The following is an 18,171-nucleotide window of genomic DNA, read 5'->3' on the forward strand; positions in this document are numbered from 1 at the left end:
GCTGCTAAATCCAAGGTCATGAAGACTTACCCCAATGTTTTTTCCTAAGAGTTCTATAGTTTTACAGCTTACATTTAGGTCTTTGATCCATTTTGAGTTAACTCTTGTATGTGGTATGTGAAGTAAGAGCCAAGCCTTATTCTTTTGTGCATGGCTATCCAGCTGTCCCAGTACCACTTATCAAAAAGCTATTCTTCCTCCAGTGGATGATCTTGGCATTTTTTGTTGAAATCAAATGTCCACAGATGTATGGGTTTATTTCGAGACTCTCAACTCTATCCCACTGTTCTGTATGTCTATCCCTATGCCAGTAACACATTGTTTTGATTACTGCAGCTTTGAGGTAAGCATTTTGACACTGGCAAGTGTGAGTCCTTCAACTTTGTTCTTTTTCAATATTATTTGAGGCCCCTATTCATGTATATACAATGTTAATAACAGCAAAATGCAATGTGTTTTCATGGTTTAGCTTTATAACACATAAATGTTACCAATTTAAACTTTTATAAAAATAAATAATGATAAAAATAATTTTAAGAAAGACTGAAAACTCTATCAACACAGACATACTGTTGGGGGGGTGGGAGTGGGAAGAACTGGGCAGAACTCTGTGTAGATTTTGCTGCCACCAAAATTTTAAGAAGAATATACTTGTATATGCATAGCATAACCCTAGCGAAATATGCATGACAGTGCGAAAAGGACCTGGGTCCCGAAAAACCGGACTGACAGGAGACAGGGATGGAAGGGAGACTTCCTTTCACTGATTACTTTTTTGTTCCTTTTGAATTTTTGTAAATTATAAATGCCTACTGATTTAAATTTTTTTAATTAATTAAAAAACCAAACTCCATTTAAACAGAGAACATAATATTGCATGTTCATGTAGGCTAAGAAAAACTTTTGGAAGAAAGATGGTGATGGGTGTGCAGGAAGTGGCTTTCATCCCCTCCCTGGGTCCCTGTGTGAGCTCTGGCACCTATTTGTGAAACTGCAGCCAGGGCTGAAGATGAAGCCAATGGGGCAGTAAGACAGTGCTTTCTTGATGTGCTGCTAATTGGTCCCACGGGGACCATGCTACCCAAATGAGTTCATCAACCTAGGCGACATATGGTCACCTATCAAAATTATGAAGTTTGATTAAACGCTTTACTAATATTTTATTTTCCTTACTATTTATATTTCAACTCGTTTAGGGCAGATGGAGGAGGACTATTGGCTTTACTGATTAGCTCTAGCCCTGAATGTCAAATGGAGAAAAAGATAAAGTTTAGTGCTATAGTAATTTTTTTTGTTATCTTGGAATTAGCCGCATTTTAAAACATTATAAAGCTTAAGAATTCATACATGGATATATGAAAAAGTAATCCCTGATAAAATACAGAACAATTATTTCTTTTAGAACTTCTCTATGTGACAGGTGTCTGTTCTAGTCAATCAAAATGTAATTTCCCCATAATTATGCACAGAGTGAAAAGAACATAGGAAATATTTAATATGCAGAGGCTTATCTCCGTGACTGACAAGCTACTGCAGGAAATCCACATCTTATTCGCCTACAGAATGTAAATTAGAGACTGAGCTCGGTAAAAGGGTTCTGACTCCCTTAAAAAATAACAATTTACTCTCCATTAATGAAAGAGCCTATCACATAGCACAGGAAAATTATTTCAGTTTGCCTCAAATTAGAAATATTTCAGAAGAAAAAATGGCCTACTGAGTCGAGCATTAAAATATTCATGAAAAGAGTATCTTCAAAGAGGTTAATGATTATAAATCCTGTGTTCACTGTATGAATACACAGAACTCCCAGGGAAAATGTTCTGAGGTCTAGGAGGTGCTAGATTTTCAAGCTAAACAATGCCTTTAGGAAAGTCGAATGAGACAGCAGATGCAAAGCCAAGACTGTTCTTGCTGGTTAGTAATTACTGCTTCCCGTCCCTCCTTCCAAGTTTTTCCATTTTAGGAAAAGGTACCACCTCCACAGCCAGACACTGGGGGTCATCCGAGACTCTCAATGCCAGGTCTCGATTCATTCAATCACCAGGTGCCAACTTCTGCTCCTCCTGAGTATTTTATGAAACCACCCTTTCCCCCCTTCCTCAGCTGGACCTGTTTCTTCTCCCTGGATCACGGCATGGATCGTGGTGCGGCTTCCTCACTGAGCTCCATTCCTTTGTTCCTGACTTATCCCTCTCTCGCCTTTAACTCCACCCCCTACCCTGCCACCATCGTGACCTTAGACACACCTGATTGTTACTTTCTCTGCTTAAATGCTACTGCCTACGGTGTGTGTCCACTGCTATGGGTGTGGCATGCCACACTGGTCCTTCCTGACATAGCACACGTCTGAGCCTCCTCACTGGGTGTCTTCCACTTTGGACTCCAGTGTTAATGCTCTCTGTGCTTTTCGTTCAACTGGTGATTTTCGACTCATTTTTGGAGGCTCAGCTCAGGTGGCCTCTCCAGCTTCCTGGATCCTCAGGTGGGGCTGAGACATCCTCATCCACTCATAGTACCCTGACTGTATTACAGCATTTATCATGTTTTACCAAATTGCTTTGTATGTGTATTTGAAACCTCACCAAATTATAAATTCCAAGAGCACAAGAAGCCCTGGAACATAGTGGGTTGTCAAGGAATTGACCTGAAAGGAGCTGCTATATGATAGGCAGATTATGCAAGTGGAATATGTAATTTAATTTAAATGTGTTTGGGTTATGGCAAAAAAATGTATATGATAAAAAACTAGAAAGCTGCTTAAAATATGAATTTAACTTAAAAATCTTTGATCTGCTATGTTCGGGTATAAATTTCTTATTCCAGGTGGTTATTTGCTGAGAAAAATTAACTTTTACTTATTTATATTCTGTATCATTCTTAGAAAGATTAAAGATAGTAGGGAAATAAATCAAGATGGTATGAGCTCAAATTCAAAACAAGACCTTTTGGAAACAACTATGTAAATACGTTTACTTCTTCCCTATAAAACATTCAATGATGATAATTTATGAACTTGGTAATTTCATGAACTGGCTTTTTCTTTTTTTTGTCCCTATGAACTGCGACCTTTAAGATATATATGTTGAAGACCTTCAACAGAGCAGCGAAATCTAAAGAAAGTCTAAAAAACATCCTATGTTTATAAAAATAACCATTTTAATTAAGTAAAGATGCTCCCTGCCAGAATATACCAGGAAAAGTTTTTTTTTTTAATTATTTTAGGGACTTCCCTGGGGGCGCGGTGGTTAAGAATCCACCTGTCAATGCAGGGGACATGGGTTCGATCCCTGATCCAGGAAGATCCCACACGCTGCAGAGTAACTAAGCCCATGCACCACAATTACTGAGCCCTCACGCCTAGAGCCCACGCTCTGCAACAAAAGAAGCCACCACAATGAGAAGCCCGCACACTGCAAAGAAGAGTACACCCCACTCTCCACAACTAGAGAAAGCCCCCACACAGCAACAAAGACCAAATGCAGCCAAAAAATAATAATGATAAAAATAAATAAAAAATAAGACTATCAATCAATTTAAAAAATTACTTTAAATGCAACCAAATTTTTCACAATGCTTTTAAAAGAGCTAAAGTTGAAATGGCAAGAAAAATCAATTTAATTTAGAGGATGGAATAGAATAGGCAGCATGCCAGGAAATTATAACTGGCAGTGATTTCACTCATGCCTGTTTATCACTTAGTGTTTAGACACCATAATACCACTGTTCGGTCACTGCTGAAGCATTAAAGCATTGGCTGAATTGAATAGGAAAGTACGCAAACAAAGTAACACATGGTAATACTAAAATACTGACTTCAAGCATTTTCACATTGGGCTCTAGTTCTTCCTATTCAAAGTATGATTGTGGGCTGAGACCACTACCATCACCTGGGAGCTTGTGAGAAACGCAGACTCTCAGGCTCCACTACTGATCTATTCAACCAGAATCAGAATTTTTAACAAGATCCTCTGATGATATATAGGCATATTAATGCTTGAGAAGCAGTGTTTTTGGTGACCCTGAAATTCTCCCATGCAAAGTTCTGGCCTGAACATAGAGAACCTCCTTGGCTGAAGCCTACCCCTAAGGATAAAACTAAGGATTCATTTCACATCTGTCTTCTGTGTGTATCTGAAGCAAAAGAATTAAATACTAAATTAGTTTAATTCCATTAGCTAAATTATTGTCTTATACACACACACACACACAGTTGTATCTTTCCACTAATGATTATTTGGACTTGTTTTGTGGGAGATCATTAGAGATCATAGTTTATGTCCTTTATTTCACAGAATCATTGTCATTCCAGATAAATGAAATCTGAGATTACTTGGAAGCCCATCAAAATTTCACAAGTTCCTTTTAGTCACTTATTCTATTATTTAATACTACCAGGAAAATTTTCCATTCATAAATGAAATTTCTAAATTTGCTATCTTAAACCCATTTCTTATTCTTCCATTATTAGAGAAAACCACCAGCAACTCTTTCCCTAGAGCTCCTAGTTTTACAAACTCGGTGATAACTCTAGAGGATGTGGATCAAACTGGACAAAGCTTGTAATATGTGGCCCTAAAATAAAATCTCCAAAGCCACAAAATGTAATCTGTCATCCTGGAAGACATAACATAAACATAAATGGTATTAGAAGCAAAAGGGCTTTTAAAAATAATTTCAGGGTATAATATGACCCAGCACAGAAGACACTGTATAATGCAGTACTTTCCTCTTTTTATAAAAGTGGCCTTTTTAAGAAGACCTCATCTTAAAAGAGTAGGTCTTGATTTAATGTGTTCCTCTCTAGGGCATCAATCTGAAAACTATTAAGATGTTAAGTTTGACCAAAACCAGAACTGAGATAAGTTACCAAAGTTGACTCAGGTTTCATATGGGGAACATGGCAGCAGGGGATCTTTCCCAAATGACCATCTAGCAATGAATAAGCATAATCCGTGATGCAAGAAGCAGAGCATTTAGGTCAGGGTGCAGGGCAAAGGCTGAACAGCATAATCACTCATACTGAGAGAGGGGATTCTAGAAATACACACCAAACCAAAGACTAGAGATTTCAAAATCTTACCAAGAAAAAAAAAATCCCTCCACCTTTAAAGCAAGTAAAACTTTACTTTTAAAATATGTATAATATGAAAGTCATACATTAAAATAATGACTATTACTAACTGGCGAGAGAGGCACTCCCCCATGGGCCTGCACATCCCTGCATGTTCCTGCTGAGTGGGCAAAGAATGCAAAGTCTTCACTTCTCTTCACCTGGGTCACTTCTCAGGGCTGTGTTTGCAGCAAGTAACCTTGAGGGATGAGGTAATGCCTTTCCCCAACAAACAGCAGGCACTCACTCCTTGCTCTGACAGCAGTGACCTCCCCAGCTCACAGAACAGAACCCACTGCGTGTGCAGGCATCCGCGGTGGGGCCTTTACATTGCCCTGGGTGATGTTAGCTTGTAAAGAGGGTGAAATCCAAGATCCTGCACAGTTCTTCACATGGACACTGAAAAAAACCGTCACTATTATTGAGACTCATCTTACCGGATCCAGGTTCTTAAACAGCAGGATGTCTTTGCAAGCCTCTTGCAATCGATTTCTTTGATCGTCAGTTTTTGGATGTATAATCTAAAAAGACACCAAATTAACAATTAGTATACTCACCTTACTCATAAGGGATAAAATTTCCCGGCAAGATATTAGAAGGAAAAACGGTTAATGCTGAGGTTCACTTTAGGTGACTAGACATTAACTACCAGCCTGCTAAATAGGGGAAAGTAACACAGTTTGTCTCAGCAGGTGGTGTACATTCATCAACACAGCACCTGAATGTTTTTCAAAAGAGTATATTCCTGGGGTTAGCAAGGTCATCCTGTAAGGGTCTGGACTGGCTAATCACTAACGACTCCAAAGCCCCAGCAGGAACATACAAAAGGACAACACGTTACAACAGCTATGCTGAAAATCTCCAGACTGCCTTTATTCTGTTTAATATTCTTCCAATACCCTTTAATACTGTTTCATACTCTTTACCACTGAATTTAATATTCTTTCAGGATGTAGCGCTTTCCTTCAAAACTTGATAAAGTCTCTAGAAGCAAGTAAATTCTTAACCTGCATATTGCATTAAATGTTACATACATTTTTATGCACAGTGTATATATAACGACTACGCCCACAGGGAGTGATGTTCCACAGGGAGCAAGTAATCACACACGGTCACACCAAGACACGATGAGTCTCGGGGGAAATGAATCCAACAGTCCTGGTGGGCCATTTCAGGACCGGCTCAAAGAAGACCAGTGTCCTGTGTGCTCACAGACTTTCATTCCAGAGGGTGAAGGCCAACAGAATGCCCTCTGTGAGCCCGGCCGGCCAGCTCTCCAGAGTCCCTTCTGACGAGCAGAAGGCTCAACGGACTTGGACCCAAAGGCCCATTCTTCTGTGAACATGGGTTCTGTGCAACTATAAAATGAGTGGGGGGAGCAAGAGATGGTCCCGAAAGCAGCAGGCATCGAGCGGGTCTCCTGGAGACCCACACACCGCCCTCTCCTAGTCCGCGTTCACATGCAGCGACGGAGGAGGGGGGGATGCGCAGGAGCCCCCCATGGCGGTGCCCGGGAGCGGGCAGCAGGGAGCATTGTGCCCGTGACCACATCAAAACGCAAAGTGGGAAGTTAAAATCGGCATTCCAAACCCATCTCAGATGGCTGCAAACCAGAGGCCCAAGACTAAGTGAGGAAATGGACGGTGTACGTGTACTGTTTAAGTGTGTACTGTTTAGACACTACACAAAAGCCTATTAGCCAGCGAGAGACGAAGTTGCTGCAGTTTTTCCTCTAAGGGTAAGGGACAAGCAAACGTTTGTTTCCTATCTCATCACTATTCACCTCCCGCTAGATTCTACGATGGCATTTGGACCCAGAAAAAGCAGATCCTGCTGCCTAAGAACTCACTGCTACATAAGAAACTTTAAAAATTTGGATATGAACGATATCCTAACCAAAATTCACATCTGCCTACTTCAAAGATGGAAGGCTAACACAATAAAACAAAGCAAAACAAAAAGTTACTTCTCACCTCACAAAAGCCACCTGGAACTTGGAAGTGAAGTAATCATAAATGTTTGCCTGCTGGAAAGCTTTATTCTCGTTGAGAAAAGGTTGAGGTTACTGTGTCACTGATGTCGAAATAACTTCCTAGGCCCAAGATGGAGCCACTTCTGTTGGGGGAGCCACGTCAGCAAACCAGAGCTTAGATAACTCACGTGTCCCTAAAAATGCCCCTGTTTGCCAGAAACACAGTCAGCCAATCCTCAAAAGCCAAGCCAGATCTGGGCTACACTTACTTCCTTGTTCCTTACTTATTTTCTATTTTTCTCTTCCTTGTTCCTTATTCTTTATCCTATAAAAGCTTCCTGCCCTCCACCCCATTTTGCAGTTCTCTGGACCCCTGGGAACGGAGACTGCCCTCTTCATGCAGTGTCAAATAGTGTTTGTATCAGTTAAACTGTCTCTTTAAATCATTTTTAACACCATCTTGCACCTGCCTCACCCTCGTCAGCAATTTAAGTCTTTCTCCCCTGACCCATTCACTTTGTATGAAAACCTCATACAAAACCCCACCTTTTCCCTCCTCTCTCCTGCTACTTCTTACGAATTCACATTTCTAAATTTTGTTTCTCCACCCCACCACCACTGCTCCTGTCTACAGCTCTCCTCTTTGTTTTCTCTTTCTCCTCTTTTCCCTCTGCCTGCCATCACTCCTCAGTGCCCAGAGTCCGTTATCTATCAGTCTCCACCCTCGCCACGAAAATCCTGCTCTGCGTCCTGGAAAGCATACGGACAGAAAGTGGATGACTCTCTGAAGCTTTGGCTCCCCTGCCCTGTACCAACTGCTCTGAAGATGCTCTCCTACTTCTACAGGATCATTTCCTTCTGTTGGGTTTGGTGGGATCTGACAGATGAGAGCTTCATCCGCATAACTAAGGTCTCAACAATGTGCCCAAGTGGGATTTTTACTATACTAGAGGCCACTTTGTTTTTTATTAACATTTATTTCTGATTTCAGGATAAAAATCTTATTGGTTAAACAAATACTGATGTGGCATTTACCATGTGCCAGGCACTGTTTTAAGGGCTTTAAAAATATTAATTAGTTTTATCCTAGTAATAGACCCCAGGAAACAGGTGAATGCTAAGTGAAATGAGTCAGACAAAGACAAATACTGTGTGATCTCTCAAGAGAAAAAAGGTAAGAAAATTAACTTGCCCAGGTAACTTCTTCAATGTCACACAATTCAGAAGCTGTAGAGCTGGGATTCACCGCACACAGACTGCCCACAGAGTTCATTCTATAAACCAGGGTCAGCAGACCATAACCTGAAGGCCCAATCTCTTTTTTGCATGACCCCTATGCTAAGAATGATTTTACATTTTTTAATGATTGGGGGGAAAAGTCAAAAGACTGTTCCTGACACATGAAAATTACATGAACTTCAAATTCAAATGTCCATAAACAAAGTTTTCATGGGTCACAGCCACACCCATTCATTTACATACTGTCTATGGCTGTTTTCAAGCTATTAACCGCAGAGCTGAACAGTTGTGACAGAAAAGTATGGTCTCCAAAGCCTAAAGTATTTACTAGCTGAAAATAGTAAAATTCTCAGGGAAAAAAGCTTTACAGGAAAAGCTTGTCAACTCCTGCTTTAAACCTCTGTTGCCTTTCAATTAAAAATTAGAAAAACAATAAGTAACACTGACTTACATGTTTTCTTTAAAGTAAACGCCATGCATCTATTTCTGTTAAGTAAGAGAAGTCTGTACAAGATATTTTCATATTTGTGTGATCTATTCTCCACAAAAAAGTAATTGTTTAAACATTTAAATCAGAACACTGCATTCTCCAGATTATGACCTCAAAGGAGTCCATCACATTCACAGAGAATTAAATCCCCCTCCTCCACCTTCACCTCAACCACTCAGCCCCAGCCACACCTGCTTTCACTCAGAGCCTCCAACTCCTCCCACTCTGACAGGCTGGGGTCAACCCCAAAACGCAGAAGCCTGGACCTTCAGCAAGACTCTCCACGTCCACCCTCTGGTCTCACGTCAAGGAGCCCTTCTCCAACTATTCCATTTCATTAGGGACCCTGTTGATCTGGGGGGTTTGGTTTGGTTTTAATCCCTATATCCTGTTACACTGTCCTTTTAGCACTTCATATTTTGTGACTGTTTGTTAATTTACTTGCTTGTTGTCGGCTTCTGCTATTAGACTCTAAGCTCCAAGTTGCCAAGGACTTGTCCATCGTGCTCACCACTATAAACCCAGCACCCAGCCAGACATGCAGAAAGCACTCCCAGGATGCTTCACGGAGTAACAGAACCAAGAAATGCTTCGCTCCTAAATGTACCAGCTCTTCTCTGCCAGTTTCTACATGTTAGATGTATATAGCCTTGACATTTTCATTTATTAAAGGTATTCCAAGCAAAATCTAACTTGTTATTTTCCAAAATGAATCTTAAGTATTTAAATTTTCTTTGAATACATATCAAAGAATAAATACCTATCTATACTACTTCGAGATTTAAGGATTTGATAATATAAATAGGGTCTATGAAATGAGATAAAATGTCCACATGAAATGTTAGTTTATCAAAATACACTGTATGTTTTCCTTGTAGACATTTTCTAGCATCTGTTCGGAGCCAATTAATTTTGAAATCTGCAATAACCATTTCTAAAGACTATGGTACAAACTGCCTTATAGTATCTAAGACAAAAAACTGTACAGTTTTTAGTAACATGTTTAGAGAAGAGTTGACTTAAGGGAGAACACAAGACACTTTGTTATAATGATTACTATATCATTAATAAATTACAAAAAAACTATTAAAGTAATAACAAAAGGTGTTACAGGGACAACTCGAGGTAAACGCCCAACCCCAAAGATGCCTCCTTTGCTAGGAACTGCCCTTATTTATCTATTTAGAAACTATTTTTTAAACTGAAGTGTAGTAATTTACGTTATGTTAGTTTCGGGTGTACAGTAATTCAGATACATATATACATACATATACTTTTTCAGATTCTTTTCCATTATAGGTTATTACAAGATATTGAATATAATTCCCTGTGCTACACAGTAGGTCCTTGTTCTTTACCTATTTTATATATAGTAGTATGTACATGTTAATCCCAAACTCCTAATTTCTCTCTCCCCCAACTCCTGCTATCTCCTTTGGCTGTAACCGTAAATTTGTTTTCTATGTCTGTGAGTCTATTCCTGTTTTGTAAATAAGTTCATTTATATCATTTTTTCAATTCCACATATAAGTGATGTCATACAATATCTGTCTTTCTCTGAGTTAATTCACTTAATATGATAATCTCTAGGCCCATCCATGTTGCTGCAAATGGCATTATTTCATTCTTTTTTATGACAGAGTAATATTCCATTGTATATATGTGCCACATCTTCTTTATTCATTCATCTACCAATGGACACAGGTTGCGTCCACGTCTTGGCCATTGTAAATATCGCTGCAATGAACATAAAGGTGCATGGATCTCTTCGAATTAAGAGTTTTCTCCGGATATATGCCCACGAGTGGGCTTGCCCGATGCCCTCATTTGTAAGTGGGGCCCCATGGCCAAGTCTGTACTCCTTGGCCTGGCCCCTCAACCAAAGTCAGGTCTGTGAGAAACGCTCCACAGGGAAACTGGGATTCTGAACTGAGAGAGACACAATAAGAGCGACAGGCGGCTGAGTCCCTTTCAATGTCGACCCTCTAAGTGCTGCGCCAGAGCTGTGGAAGGACCCCAGAGGGGCTGGCCCCTGCCTGCTAGCCACGGCCTGGGGTTTTCTTTAACTCCTTCAGGAATTCTGTAAGATTTCCAGGCATATGTCCAATAATTCCCCAATGTTTTCTCTTGTATTTTATCTCAATGTGATTGTTGCTTTCCCATAGCCAAATGAATCTTAACTCGTTTAGCCTCCCCAACAAGACTGTGAGCAATTAGTTAGAGTGATCCAGCCAAACCAGGTTACCAATCACATGGACCAAATGGTACTATCAGTTTTCAAGTATCTATGAGATACTGTACTGTATACTGTTTTAAACTATGTTTTTAAATGTTCTTTTCAATTCAGATTTTTACTAAGTTAAACCAGCTCATCAAACATTTCCATTACTAAGTTTTATCTTATACATTTATACACAAAGAATGTTGTCTTCAAAGTCACCTACTATTGTTTCTGTGAGATACATAAAGTGTAGAAGAGGGGAGGGTTTTTCATACTACATGGAGTGGTAACAGCACACTACACATTAGTGACGATACCTTGATCCTAAGGCAATGTAATTTTTAGACTGGAATTTATAGACTTTATCAAAATACGTAAGTTCTGGTACTGAGAAAAGAACACCACAAGTCTGGTGCTGCGAATCCCCATGGGGATAGGAGCGAAATGGGAAATCTCCTGTGTCATTTAAGGCTCTGATCTTTCTACCATTGGATTTTACTTATATTGCAGGGAGCTTAACGATGTAATGACTTAGGGACCCAGTATCTTCTTTCTATATTAAAACTCAATCTTAAATAAAAAACAAACAAAAAAAAACAAAAAACAAAGAAAACAAAAAACAAAAAAAACCCCTCAATCTTACTAAAGTATTTTTCAGAGCTACAGAAATAGATTTTTGTTTTTATTTTTTAAGGCCAAATAGAAAAAAAAAAGAAACTTTTACAAAGTATGTACTCAAAAAAAAAAAAAAGTAAATGATTACTTTCCATTTTCAGGCTCAGTAATCTCCTATTTAGTTTACTTTTTACTAAATAAATAATAGGAGAACCGAGCTAAAGGACACAGCTAAAAAACTGCTTCAAACCAAACTGGACAAATTCTTGCAAAAACATTAAGACCTCCAAGAAATCAGTTTCTGAGCAAACTATCAGACTTACAGATTTTAAAAAATAATAACTGCTGTATTGACTTTAGATGTAATTTTACTATGATTTTTCTTTTTTTCCGAGTAAACTTCTATTGTGATAAATCAGTAGGAGAAGAAGGCTTTTCCCAGTATTTTTCTTTGCTAGAAATACTTGTGTAAGAAAAATAAACTATCACTATGGGAAAGGTAGCTAAAAATATTTTTCATCACAGACTGTATTTTTGCAAGAGAAATAAAACCACAACTGCAGTGAGTTTTTTTGTTTATCTTTCCTTTTATCCAAAGAGAGACACTTTGGATCAAAGTAATTATACAGAACTTGAAGAAGTAAACTATCAGAGATTAAGACTAGGAAAAGAAACAGTCAAAATAATTCCATTATGCCTCCTGTTAACTTATATGCCTGTTAACATCTTTCCTATTATTATTTTCCTTATCCAACACAGGAGTATAATTTAAAATTAAATGTATTCAATACATTACATACCCTGGACTCAGCATCATCTTCTTCTTCATCAGGATTATAAGCTTCTGCACACACTATAAAAATAAAAATGGACATTTTAAACATTCTTTCAGCAAGAAATGTGCTACAATAAATATATCTTTAAAAGTTAATAAACAAAAAAATGCTGTAGTGTAAAAAAAAAACATTAATTCACCTCATCCAGGGCAAGCAGTCTACCCGCCAAAGCCAGTTTGCTATTGTAACTTATAAGGAATTTACTAAAATATAAAGCTGCACTTTAAGACACCAACTGCTTTTTCCTTCTCTTAGAGAAACATAGCTAACATTCTTCTCCTTCATTTCCAAGCTACAGAAATGCATAAGATCAAAAAAATTACCTGAAAGAACAGACACACACACACACACACAGTCTTTCTGCTTTGAAATGATCAATTTAATCATGCAGTTATGAGTAACTTTCATAAATTAGCCATAACTCAATCTTCCCAGAGCAAATACTATTAATATTTTGCATATTCCTTTCCAGTCTTTATTCTGAGCTGAGTTCATACTGCATTCACAATTTTAAAACCTGCTTTTTCATTTAACACCGTGAAGAATTCTGCATGCCATTAGAAACATTCTGTAAATATTGTTTTAAGGACTGCTAATTATTTATCATAAGCTATAATTTACCACTCCCCTAATGCTAGACACGAAGCTGGTTTCTATTAAAACAGCCTTGCAATAAACACCTTCATGCACAAATATTTATCTGCATTTCCGATTATGCTGTGGAATTACTCCCAAATGCTATTTTGGGGACTAAAAGGTATGACAACCTTTAAGTCACATTCATCACCACGTTTCTTCCCAGTGGGGTGATACCCATCCAGTGTCCTGTAAGGAATGTGTAAGAGACTCCTAAATGGGACCACAGAATTAGATACTATTGCTTAAAACTTCGATTTAAATTTTTAAGTATTACTGAATTTGAATAATTTTCAAATGTTTTTGTAAGCTGACTACATTTCCTCTTTTGTCCCCATGTCTGAAGAATTTATTTTTGTATCTGGTTTTCTTTTCAATTTATACCAGTTTCTCAATACCACTTTGTCATATTTCTTATAATCATTCTACCCAGTTTGCTTTCTTTTCTTTTCTTTTTTTTTTTGCCATGCCACGTGGCTTGCAGGATCTTAGTTCCCTGACACCAGGGACTGAACCTGGGCCACAGCAGTGAAAGCACTAAGTCCTAATCACTGGACTGCCAGGGAATTCCCTCCAGTTTGCTTTTTAACTGTTAAGTACCAAGTTTTTACCAGTTATGCATGTTTGTTTCTTTGTTTGTTTTTAGTGTAATGACATCAGGAAAGAAAATTCCCCAATATGACTTAAACCGAATATTAAACATCACAAAAGTACCACTGCTTCTGAGTTTGGTATTTGCAAATCTACAGATCTGTAACTTCTCTTCTTTCAGTTTGCAAAGGTAGACCTTTTTACATTTACCCTTTAATCCATGTGGACTTTATTCTGGCATGGATGTAGAAATTCAAAGAGCAGAGGACAGGTGAGAGGCTGACAAATGCCTTTCCAGGGGCCTCAGGATGGCCTCAGGAGTATCGTCATCTTTAGTTCCATGACTGTCATTATTATTACGAAACCTGCCAGTAGCTTTCTTTTCTCCAGGCATTGCTCTATACACCTAGGCACCAGTGATTCTTTTTTTGTTTTTTTTTAAGCTCTTTATTGGAATATAATTGCTTTACACTGTTGTGCCAGCTTTTGCTGTACAACAAAGTGAATCAGCTGTATTTATACGTATATCCCCATATCCCCTCCCTCCCGCAACTCCCTCCCACCCTCCCTATCCCACCCCTCCTCTAAGTCATCACCCATCATCAAGTTGATCTCCCTGTGTTATACAGCAGCTTCCCACTAGCTATCTATTTTACATTTGGTAGTGTATACAGGTACTACAATGCTACTCTCTCACTTCATCCCAGCTTCCCTTTCACGCTGCCCCCCCCCCCCCCGATCCCATGTCCTCAAGTCCATCCTCTACATTGGCATCTTTATTCTTGCCCTGTCACTGGGTTCATCAGTAGCATTTTTCCAGATTCCATATATATGAGTTAGCATATGGTATCTGTTTTTCTCTTTCTGGCTTACTTCACTCTGTATGACAGACTCTAGGTCCACCCAGGGTCTATTTTGCCCCCAGCAGGACATTCACACAATGTCTGGAGACATTTTGGTTGTCACAACTGTGGGGGGTTAAGAGGAAGCTTCTAGGGGAGACCAGAGATGCTGCCAGACACTCCCATCATGCACAGGACTCCCCTGCCCCCACCAACAAAGAATTATCTGGTCCACAATGTCAACAGTGCTGAGGCTGAGAAACCCTGACCTGGTGTGTATTTTCTCCTTTAATCTCACAACAACCCTAAGACAGATGTCATGTCACCACTTGGCAGATGAAAGAACAGGGCATATTTACGTATCTTGGCCAAGATCACACAATGTAGCACCACAGAACTTGATCCCAGGGCTTGTCTGGCTGACTCCAAAGGCCACCTTTTTTAAAAAAAAAAAGTTTAATATTTTTAAAAGTATTTATTTTATTTTTATTTATTTTATTTTTATTTATTTGGCTGAGCCGGGTCTTAGTTGGGGCATGCGGGATCTTAAGTTGGGCATGAGGAATCTAGTTCCCTGACCAGGGATTGAACCTGGGCCCCCTGCATTGGGAGCAGGGAGTCTTAACCACTGGACCACCAGGGAAGTCCCTTTAATGTTTTAGAAAGTGGCTTTATTGAGATATAATTCACATGCCATACAATTCACCCACATAAAGTGTACTTTCAATGTTTTTTGGCATATTACATTATTTTTAAGAACTAAGATAGAAAATATATAAAAAATATGCCATTTTAAGGGTACAATTCAGTGGCATTAGTGTTGTATAACCACCATCACTATTTATATCCAAAACTTCTTCATCACCCTAAGCAAAAACTCTGAAACCATGAAGCATTCCTCCCCATTCCTCCTGCCTCCCCGCCCCCTACCCCGGTAACCTCTAATCTACTTCAAGTCTCTATGAATATGCCTATTCTAGATACCTCGCATAAGTGGAATCAGGTAATATCTGTCCTTTGTGACTGGCTTATTTCATTCAGCATGATGACTTCAAGATGTTAGAATCTCATTCCTTTTTATGCAAAGGCCATGCTCTTAACCACTGTTCTGCGCTTGACAGCTTTGGTGGATTCACCAGCACAACGCCTGGACCTCAGCCTTCCGCCTCAGAAAACCGAACACAGAAGGGGACCTTCTCCTGGGCACTGGCTCCCATTAGAGAACCTCACGGATGCCTATCACCGGAATGCCAGCTTAGTAACTAACTTCCAGAATCAGTATGGAGTCAGCGTGACCAGCCAGCTCTCTCCCTGCAGGAAGACCACAGGAGAAGCCAAATCACAGTTAAAAGGTTCCTTGGTGAGAAGCAGATGAGAGGAAGAGAGAGTCTGTCAAATAAATGGACTGTTTAATGCATCAGTCTGGGACAGCCCTAGCCATCTATACACAATACACATGGTCCTGCTAACGTGGCCCAGACTCTTGAACTGTGTTGCGGCAGCTTTCCTAAAAAAGCAGGAAAGCCTCTACCTCTAGAGCTTGGCTCCGTAACTTTCTGTTTCCGTGTTTGACAAACCTCACAGGCAGGACTGATACATAATTCTCAGGGCTTCGTGCACACTGAAAATACAGGCCCATTTTAAAAAATTATGAATTTCAAGACAGCAACAGCCGAACATTAAACCAAACTTGAGGCTCTTGTGAATGTGGGGCCCGTGGAGTCAGCCATTCTCATGGGATCTATATGTTCAGTGAGATGATATCATAGGTAAGATATCATGTTCTTTAAGGTAACTTGTTATATGTAGCCTTGGCCCGTTAGTGATCTTCAATTTTAATCCACTAAGGGAAATCTTAATCCTCTAATTTCTAAGTTTCAAGCCCCTAAAGGCTGAGTAAAAACATCACAAGTAAGAATCTATTTTCTTTCTAAAACACGTATCAATTGCCCCAGTATTATTTATTACTTAACACCCTTCTGATTTGTGACAGCTACCTTATCACGTTTGTTTATTTCTGGGCTATCCATTTCCTTGAACCATTTATTGTGCCAACGTCACAAGGTTTAGTTCTTGGCACTGATGTGCAATTGTTTCACTATATTAAAATTCATCTACTGCCACCTCCTATATGCAAATCAAAATACAGCGCTTGCAGTTTTGTGCACGACCATGGTGCTTCACACCTCCTATCTTCACTGACACAGTCGCCTCTGCCACTGATGGGAACTTGCCCTACATCACTCTGTCCAAGCCATCCCTTCTCTCTAGCCCCAATTAAAAAGTCAGATCAAGAGTCACATGTTGACCTCTCACCTACACAGGGCCAACTTAGGACACCCCACTGCTGTGCTCCCGTTGCAGTGTTCCTAGAGTGTGGGCACAGCTCATTACCACCACCTACCACACTTCACTCTACCAAAGACGTTACCACCCGTTGCCCCTCCAGGCTGGAATTGCAGCCCTCCAGGCGCTGACTGTGTGCTTTGTTCATTTCTGTATTTCCTTCGCGCTGACCAGGCACAGTGTCTGGCTCAACACACATTTTTTTTGAATGAATGATTGACTGGATGAACAAACAAACTTGATGGTCCTTGAAGGTAAACACGATGTCCCATTTAAATATCTCCCAATAGTCTATCTGTATTATAGACTCTCAAACATAAGCAGAATGAATGAATGAAAGAAAAGTTGTTCTTTGTTAAAATATCCTACACCATTTGTCCCCAAAAATGGGGACAGAGAGGATGAGCGAAAATGAGGACCTTCTGTCTTGTTCACTGAGGGGCCTGGCACAGGGATTAGGAGCTGAGTAAATACCTAATACAAGGAACAAATGGATGAAAGACCCTATGTCTGGATGGACCCTCAAACCAAAGCCTCCAGATAACCTGAGCTGCCTCAAATTTTTTTCTGAATTGTACCCCATCCCTCCTGGGCAATCTGAAATTGAGCCTGAAACTATATACTCTATTATTTGTTTGGCAATTACACAGTAATGAAGAACAGGGCCTTTTTCTTTATGTGAACCCTATATTGAGTTTTTCCTGCCATATCGTGCATATATGTATTTGCATAATACATGAGTCATCTAGAATGCCCCAAGAATTTAAGCAGCTTCCCACACTGCAGACAGTGTAATGTGCACTGGTGTAGCCAGACAACTGTCAGGGTTTGTAGGACAGAACAGAAAAGTGAGAACTATATATTGGGTCAGCATCTTCTGGGACTTGGCCCTCAATCTTTTCATGCACTACACACACACACACACACACACACACACACACACACACACACACACAGAGTGACAGGCAAGGGACAAGGGTTTCTTTTTCCTCCTGATGCCAAATACGTGTTGTCTTTTCCAACACCATTTCTCCAACTCTCTGACACCAACCGAATGTCGAACAACTCAATTCAATTCTGACACTATCTACCCAAAGTCAGCATCAGATTCCACAGGTTGAAGGGCTCAGTCCCACAAGAGTGGTCCCACTTCAGACACCAATCACAACTCCCAGGGTATCTATACTTCTGATCAACCAGCTATAAATTGGGGTTTCCCATGACGCCCTCCTCAGGGTAGATAATTCACCAGAATGACTCACGGAACTCA

At 39.7% G+C, this 18,171-nt stretch overlaps 1 protein-coding gene and 1 non-coding gene across 2 annotated transcripts in view; both read right to left on the minus strand.

The window, feature by feature from the left end:
- The window catches only part of PRKAR2B (protein kinase cAMP-dependent type II regulatory subunit beta), a 100,094-nt gene that overhangs the window by 21,076 nt on the left and 60,847 nt on the right, over positions 1-18,171 (minus strand). Inside the window, exons 3-4 of the mRNA XM_057733373.1 lie at positions 12,451-12,503; positions 5,551-5,634 (exon numbers count right to left, since the gene is read on the minus strand). Coding sequence (XP_057589356.1) covers positions 5,551-5,634; positions 12,451-12,503 — 137 coding nt within the window. The remainder of the gene's footprint in view (positions 1-5,550; positions 5,635-12,450; positions 12,504-18,171) is intronic.
- TRNAW-CCA (transfer RNA tryptophan (anticodon CCA)) lies at positions 15,126-15,198 on the minus strand. Its single transcript has one exon. It is a non-coding gene; the product is annotated as a tRNA-Trp (tRNA).

Source organism: Hippopotamus amphibius, chromosome 4, assembly GCF_030028045.1.
Source record: "Hippopotamus amphibius kiboko isolate mHipAmp2 chromosome 4, mHipAmp2.hap2, whole genome shotgun sequence".
NCBI lineage: Eukaryota > Metazoa > Chordata > Mammalia > Artiodactyla > Hippopotamidae > Hippopotamus > Hippopotamus amphibius.